Source organism: Neodiprion lecontei, chromosome 2 (assembly GCF_021901455.1).
Source record: "Neodiprion lecontei isolate iyNeoLeco1 chromosome 2, iyNeoLeco1.1, whole genome shotgun sequence".
Taxonomy (NCBI): Eukaryota; Metazoa; Arthropoda; class Insecta; order Hymenoptera; family Diprionidae; genus Neodiprion; species Neodiprion lecontei.
In genome coordinates this window covers 7326212-7334440 of record NC_060261.1, presented here as the reverse complement: position 1 = coordinate 7334440, position 8229 = coordinate 7326212, and the positions used below count along the sequence as shown (strand labels likewise).

Sequence of the window (8229 nt, the reverse complement as noted above, 5' to 3'; positions counted from 1 at the left end):
TTCAACTCGTCGACGCATCGGCGTAACGACGACAACAAAACGTGTTTTCGCTAGGAATCGAAAGCTCTACAAAAAAAAAAAAAATATGTCTCTTATCGTTTTACGATAAATCTACTCTTTCAAAAGTTATTCAAGATCAAAGGACAACCAAAGGACCTTGAATAACTAATTGATATTAACAGCTGAAACTTGGACAGCATCTTCTTTACGTCACTTCGAACAATATTTTCAACTTGAATTTTCAAATAAATAGACGATTTTTTTAATATAGTCTAATATATACGTACTTTTATACACAAAGGCTTTTACATAAAAAATTTGCAACGGCGTTAAAATTTTTTGATATTTTTCAAATATTTTTTCGTCTTCAAGAGGATAAGAGAAGAAGCTTTTCTTTTCCCTTGATCGAGCAAATTGGACGATTCAATTCAATCGTTTTACGTAGCAGAAATTAACGAGTTTCGGGTGCCAAAGGCTAACAACAACAAGATTATTTCTTACCGTTATAAAATTGTTACGCTCTCTTTTCTTTTCACCTCCAACTTAACGTGTATCATATTTCATCCGAACCTTATTCCAAATTTCGTCATTGATTCTCCGTTATATATATATATATAATAAATATAATACAGAGACAGCTGGTTCGCGTTTTTTCTTTCACCCTTAAATCAACACCGCTAATCGCGAAGCCAAAAAACCAACAAATTTTAGTATTAAAATAGGCAAAACAAGAATTTAACCTTTCGAAGTGGAAATTCTCACTGAAACAGCAAGTGGACTTGAAATATGGGAAACCGGTTAATTAAACTATAGAAAAAAATCTAGCTTCTGGATTGAATTAATGTTTATTACAGTATTTGCCAAGAATTTCTCACAGCTTATCGTACAGGGTGTCAAATTTTAACTTACGCAGCTGAGTGACTAAAAAAAAAAATTGCGAACCTGACCTTCAAATTAACCCGAGGTTAAAAATAGTGGTTTTCATTTGAAAAACACAAGTTTTTCTACGGATAACCTTAAAAACTAAGATCAATGTCAAATTAAAGATCATAGTTGGGTCATCCCGTCGATACCCAACAACTTTGAGTTAAAATGGGACCGACCCTGTAGGTACACAATTTTGCAAGAGAGGAAAAAAATTTCCCCTTATTTCCGATGTCTCCGAAATCGCAACGAATGTACACAAGAAACAGAAAAAAAATATTGCGATTGGTTTTGCCGGGAAGAAAAGTCTTCGCAGCAATGAAGAAAAACTCGACGCAGGTGGAGTTCATCTAAAAATAATCCACCATCTTTCAACATACTCGTGCATCAAGTAATTTTCACCATATCCCGGAATCTCGTTGAATCAAGAAAATATACTCGCAGTGCAGAAATTGAAAACCATCGCGATCTTTTTTTTTTTTCTTCTTTTTTTAAACGTGGTTGCAAATTAAATAAATTGTCGTTCGGCGTATAATATATCTTAAATCTGGGCGTGCTTTCAACTACATCACCTGTATACGATAACGTATAAAGAAAAAAAATTAATAAATAAATGAAAAAAATACAGCAACTTGGTCCTTCTTTCCAATACGTTACAAATTGGCAGTTGCAGAGTGACGAAACGATACAGAGAGAGGAGCTAAAATCGCGGTTGATCCTGTAATCCGATTCGGCGCAGTGACGAGGTGAGATGGGAAAGATGGGAAGGGTGGCGGGGGGGGGGGGGGGGGGGGCAAGAGAAGAAAAAAATAAGAAAAAGAAAAGGAAAGGGAAAAGGTTACCACAGGCGAAAACTTATCTAAGCCTCAATCAAGTCAAGGCGAGTCGCGACGGCGAAAAACTTTCTAGGGAAAATAAATCTCTAGAAATATCAAGTTCCAGATACTTGAATATTATTAGTTTACTCCCGCGATCGAATTAAGGATACGTCCCGTCTCTTCCTTTCAAAACCGCGCGGACATTTTTCCGGCTGACATTGGATAACTTTGGGATATTTTTTATTTTTTATTTTTATTTCTTTTTTTGCTACAATATTATTCAAATTTCTAATACAAACGTGTTGCGCGGATGCGATAGCAAAAAAGAAAATTTCTTTTCAAGGCAAAAATATATTACTGATATTCTAACCGTGAAAATACTCGACTCCGATCCTGATAGTTGTACAGATACGGCAATGTACGGTATAAAATAATGATAACAACAACAATATATCGATTTTACGCTTTCACGACGAAGATTCGACAAGAATCGCTTGAAGCCCGTTAAAAATAAAAGGAGTGGAGTGGAAAAAATTTTCAAGCACACAGAGTAGTTGCCTACATTTGTTAACGGGTCAAGTTCCAATTTTCATAAATTAAATAGTGTACATTTAATATCGTTCGATAATCCGTTTATCCTTAGATTGCGTCCATACTTGAACAGGTACGCAGGCGGCGGACAATTTCATTTCTTCGTGGTGCCACACCTTCGGGCATCGAATAGATTTTGAGCGTGAATTCTGGCCCGGGAGATCCTCGATATCTCTGAACACCGTAACCTGCGAATACCGAGTTCAAAGACAATTTTTTCTCAATAAATACTGCGAAAGAAAAAATTGTTCATCGTTCGATCGATGTACGGACAAGAGAAGAAAGAAACAAAACAAAAAAAAAAAAAAAAAAACTCATCGATATTTAAATAGTACTTCGATAATCGATTCCCCGGACAAATCGCAAAAACCATAAAATCGGTAACACACAGAAAACACACGAAGTCCGTGAAAATCTCTTCGACAAATCACGCGCCTACAAATCTCACGTCTCACGAATTGAAATCGATGAATTTTTTCCCTCGATCCATATAAAAAAAAAAGGTTAAAATCTTATTTAAAAGAAGAAAAAAAAAATTGTTAAAAATGTACAACACTTCTCCGACCACGTAAGACGGCAAATCAAACGAATCCTTTCCAAACCGTATTCCGACTAACATTGATGGTGTAGTAGAGCTCCTCGCACTGGTTGAACCGATCGGCGCACAATTTTCTTCGGCAAGTGTTGTTAACGAGAATACGGGGATGGCTGTGTTCTCCAAGGTTCATGTAGTCGGGGTCGGACTCGCACTTGCAAGAAGGGACCCGAATACGACGAGCCGGAAACAAGCTCGCCTCCCGCATTTCCTCCAACTCGTCATCCGGCATGCTCGCCATGTTGACCAAAGGGTCAAAGGTGGCCACTCCCATAGCGAGAACAAGCAGGGCGGGAACCTGATGTGATTTCGGTTTGAGATTTCGGATGTGAGACGAAGATCCGGATCACCGGTTTCCGGTTACGTATACGGGTAAGTACGTCGTTGTGCGAATTAGCGAAGAGTGGCGAACTTACCGAAAAAATGTTCATCGCCATCCTGATGATGCTCCTTGGCTGAGTTGTCGGGAGACAAAGTGAACAGGCATGTGCCGGGCGGCTTCTTTTATACGCAATAAACCGAATGAAACGTGGGTTGCGGGTGGTGAGAAAAAAAAACCCCAAAAAAAAAAAACAAAAAAAAAAATGGAATCAGAAATACGTCATCGATGGCTGAGACGCAAGTAACGGTGGTACAAAGAATCCATTGATACTCGATATTGCATATCAAAGTCTTCCGAGCTATACGAGAATGCCACTTTTCTCTTTATGCCTCTATTTTCGTAACAATGCTTCATCAGGTTTCCAAACTAGCCGAACAATGGATTATGGGCAACGCGTCGACGGTTTCGATGATCCGCCATCCGTCTCATTCTTCTTCTTCTTCGAGCGGGGTTTGAAGTTACGTATTTCAAAATGTCCGAAAGTGCCCGATACCGATTTATTTGGTTGGCGAAACTTGATGCAAGGAAATCAAACTTTTAAGAAACGACAACGTTTCGAAAAGTAAAGTTTCGATAGTGTAAAATTCCAGAAATTAAAATATACTTAGACGGCGTAGTTTACTCAATGAGTGGGTGTAAGAAATCAAAAAAAATCCAAATTCAGAATAACCAGGATTCCGAACGTAAAAATATCGTAAATCGAAAATAAAGAAAAATCAAACCGGTGAAATATCACCGAGCCAGAAATCCACGGAACTGAAAATCTTCGATCATTCGGAATTTCGACGTTTCAGATTAAAAAATTTCCTCTTTCTCGAACTTTCGAAGCTTTAACTCGTCGGAGTTACGCCTTTTTGGCATTTTGTCCTTTTGAAACTTTGAGCGTCCGGTTTCGGACCGTTCGAAACTTTGACGTTTCGAGAAAAAGTTTGATTTCTTAACTTCCAAGTTTCGCCAGCAAAAAAATCAGAATTTCAATCACGCCCCTTCTTCTTCCTCACCATTTCGATGATAAATAGGAATGAAAAAAATTAGAACACCGCTAACCGAGATATCAACGATTTGAAAAAAAGGTTATACAATTCGAGTATTCAAGACGACGCAACTCTGATATTTTTCTATTCAATTCTGATATGTTCAACTTGTTTTAAACCATCGCAGAGAATCTCCATCGAAATCCTGATAAAAATCGTAACAAAAAAGTTGTTCGTAAATAGATTTTTCACTGACAACTCCCAAACACATCGGCACCGTGTGAAAAAAACATCAAACACGAAATCGCCCCTGAAATTTCTGATTATAAAGCCGTTTCTTATAAAACAAATTCCCGTGATTCTATTATCTATGCCACAAATGTTGTTCTATAAAACTGCCAAATAGATAAGAAGAAGACGAATTGGAAGTACCCGGGTGCAAAAGCGACTTCGACGTTCGTGCGGTGCTGCGCAAAGTTAAAATCGAGGCAATTTCGAATGGAAAATTTAAGCTGTAAAATATAAACCAATCTACTTGTCGATCCGTCTTTCGAAGCCGTTGTCCCAACAACCTGAACTATTTATTATCACATCCCAATTTCGGTGACGGATTTTCTTATACACAAATTATACCGTTGATTAAAATCACGATCAAATCCCTAACAATAAAGCAGTAAACAATCGGGACTGAGCTTCGCTTTTCAGAGTAAATTAATTCCGATATCAAAGACAAACGAGTATTCGCGTCGTTTAGAAAATCTTGCAAAGGATATAATAATTAGCCTTTTCTCCTGTAAAATTTACACGGGTTTGATTGTACAAAAAAAGAAAGAAGAGAAAAAAAAAAGGAAAAAACAACGAACCCGTACCCACGTCATATACAACGTAATGCAAAACGTGCCAAAAACAAAAACACTTTGTTCGTCATACTTGTTTTCACAAATTTCTAAAAAACGGCATGTTAGAATTAAAAAAAAAAAAACATTAACGTAAACTAGGAAATCATGATCGTTTATTCAAAAAAAAGTAACAAGGAGAGGAAAATGCGTTTGTCGGTAGAACATTGAAAATAGATTTACTTCCGGTAGAATCGAAAGTTCAAATTGAACGTGGCATGGCAATTTTTCATGCTCGTCGTTTCTTTGTAAAATCCTGTTAGTTTAAAATATTTTTATCGGGCCGTATTCCGAGATCATCGCGAGATTTTGTCGAACAGATATTCGAACCGAAATTTTATTCAAAAACCTGTTTGTCGGATTCAAGAGGTTTGAAAGCGTAGAGATTCGTTTAAATTAGACAAATTTATTTTCGACCAAAACCGATACTTCTCTCATATCACCAGAAGTGATGAAAGGTAAAATCTGTCGGAAACAACAAGCAACGATAATTTTGTTTTTCCTTTCTATCTCCCCACCCAAAGTATAGTTGAACCTTAATTTTCGGGGGAAAAACAAAAAATAGCTGACCGGCTTATTAAATCCGTCATGCGTGACACATCGCGTATTAATCACCGCGTTTCCGTAGATAAAAAGACAGGATTCAAAGGGTATAAATCTTCGGCCGATACGTCGAGGATTTAACGCAAAGCTGAACACCCACTCGATACGCCGATATTAAAAAATTAAGACCATTCGTGCATTGGCGGAGGACATTTTTTATACCTACAATGCCTAGTGATCGAAGTATCTTAGGAAAAGACTTTGCCCTATTTGAAATTTTACAAGTCGTTGACGAATATACCGACAATAATGGCGAGTCGATATTTTTGTAGCGAATCGAACGCTAGAGCAAAAAAGCTCGGACGCATAAAATTCGCAAACGAAATCGTTCGTGTGTTAAACAACGTTCAAAGTTTAATTTTTATAAAATTATCATCCCGCCAAGTATAGATACGAAATGAACGACTGTATCGTAAAATATATTACAACGTATTTTCCATTATTGTCGGTACGTTCGTCAACGACTTACAAAATTTCAAAGAGCGAACAGGTTTGTTCCCGTGTTATCTCCACAAGATACTCCGATCGCGAATCGAACTGTTTTAAGAGTTGATACGGAGAGCTTGAATTTTCAGGTAAATTTTTTTTTAATCGATTTGAAAGCGTTCAAGCCCCTGAGAGCCTAAAAATTCAAAAACAACCCCATTAAGATCCACCCTCGCGTACGTACCAACAATAATTTTACGTATGTATATTTAAAAGGCAAGTGAATTAGATTACATCGCAAACTCGTAGATTCGAGAAAGGATTTCTCCTCTCGACAAATCAAACACAGCGTTACATAAAAAACCGTTCCTTTGACTCATCAAAACAACAATTTGTCTTTGCCCCTTTTACTTTCAATCCAACAACGCACATTTCTTTCGTCATATTCGATAAATTTGATTGAATCTTTGATCCCTTCGTCTACGACGTATGTTCCAAAAAGTTTATCACCACAATTTATCCCCCCCCCCCCCCCCCCCCAATTATATTACACGATAATACATACATACAAAATTTATATTACATTTTATTTCATTGATTCAATCAATAAAAAAAAACTTCCGAACGCATCACCTGCAATACTAAATACATACGATCACGAGTATCCAACTATAAAAATACAAAATTCTTAAATATTGTTTCAATATTTCTCACCGCCAATTACTCGAAATAACATCGAATATTTTCTCTTCTTTGCAAGATTTAACGAACAATCCATCAATTAATTCGCGCTGTACGTTGTAAAATGAAATAATTTCAATAAAATTTCAAAAAAATCGATTCGCACACCCGAGATGCGTCGGATCTTTTTTCGCAGTCCGTCACCTATCAGCTCCGGGTTTGATCCCCTCCCTCATCTACGTACATTATAGGATACATATGCATGTATGTATGCGTGCACGTACGTTACGTATGAACGCTACGCTTCTGCACGGCTCTTCATTCGCTCGACCTACATGCCGGAGCTTGAATTACCCATTGTGTACTATTTATGCACGCGCGTATAAACGCACACACACACACACATATATACATATACATACATTTATTATATACTTATTACATATATACACTCCCGTTATACATATACGCACCTTTTTACCGCACGTTCTCGATTTTATCATCTACGCGTACACCGATATGAAAGATGATTATCATTATTGTTGTTGTTGTTGTTGTTGTTGTTGTCGTTGTTGTTGTCGTTTTTATTTATTTTCTTTACATTCCCACCCCAGGTTCTCGACGTTGTCGTACATTTTTAGAATCCACCGCAGCCAAGGTGTGTATCCCCCGTCACGACACGTGCGCGTCTCGTTCCCAAGGTAATTTCTCTGCAGTATAAGGTACTTCGCTTCTCTCGGTCTAATTTGCAAATAATTTACAAAGATATAACATCCACGTGGCGACAATTTTGCTACACGTCGTTTCCTGCCTCCGAAGAGAAAAAAAAAATTATCATTTATTGTTATTACTACCGACATTGTTGTCGTTATTTTTTAATAATTGAAATTATTCGCGTATTCTTAGGCGCTAGTTTCGAATAAATAATAAATAATAATAACAATAATAATAATAATAATAATAATAATAATTCGCAATTTATCGTTAAGAGGCACGAATAAGAAAATTCTTTCTTTTATTTATTTCTGTATCAATACCTAGTAACAGTTTTTTTCAACGATACCTGTTTTACTCAATTTTTCTAGTTACTGTAACAAATGAAATTTGTCTCGGTGTATTAGTATGAAATTTCATCTTCAATCCTACGAACAGAGGTAACTACGTATAACTACGCAGGGCTTTGGAGTAAAAATTATTGCTCAATAATCGTTATTGTGTAAATCTTTATCGGTGAATAGGTGAATAAATTAAAAAAATATACAACAAAATACCGTGATTTGCGTTTGAATACAAAGAACACTTTCCACCGTACGCGAGTAAAAGAAGCAATAGAGAAAAA

The 8229-nt window shown here is 36.8% G+C and overlaps 1 protein-coding gene across 1 annotated transcript; it reads right to left on the bottom strand.

Annotated features, from left to right (window-relative positions):
- Positions 1–281: 281 nt before the first annotated feature.
- Positions 282–3424, bottom strand: LOC107224103 (prothoracicotropic hormone-like). Its single transcript, XM_015664032.2, has 3 exons — positions 3345–3424; positions 2951–3226; positions 282–2521 (listed from the first exon to the last, which is right to left on the bottom strand). Exons 1-3 carry the CDS (start codon positions 3363–3365, stop codon positions 2354–2356), a joined length of 465 nt encoding a protein of 154 aa, XP_015519518.1. The 5' UTR covers positions 3366–3424; the 3' UTR covers positions 282–2353.
- Between the last annotated feature and the right edge of the window lie 4805 nt (positions 3425–8229).

Coding starts and splice junctions, on each gene's coding strand:
- LOC107224103 (XM_015664032.2), bottom strand. CDS start 3,365: ATGGCGATGAACATTTTTTCG. Junction 3,227..3,344: donor TGGCGATGAACATTTTTTCG/GTAAGTTCGCCA, acceptor AAATCACATCAG/GTTCCCGCCCTGCTTGTTCT. Junction 2,522..2,950: donor AGCTCTACTACACCATCAAT/GTTAGTCGGAAT, acceptor CGGTATTCGCAG/GTTACGGTGTTCAGAGATAT.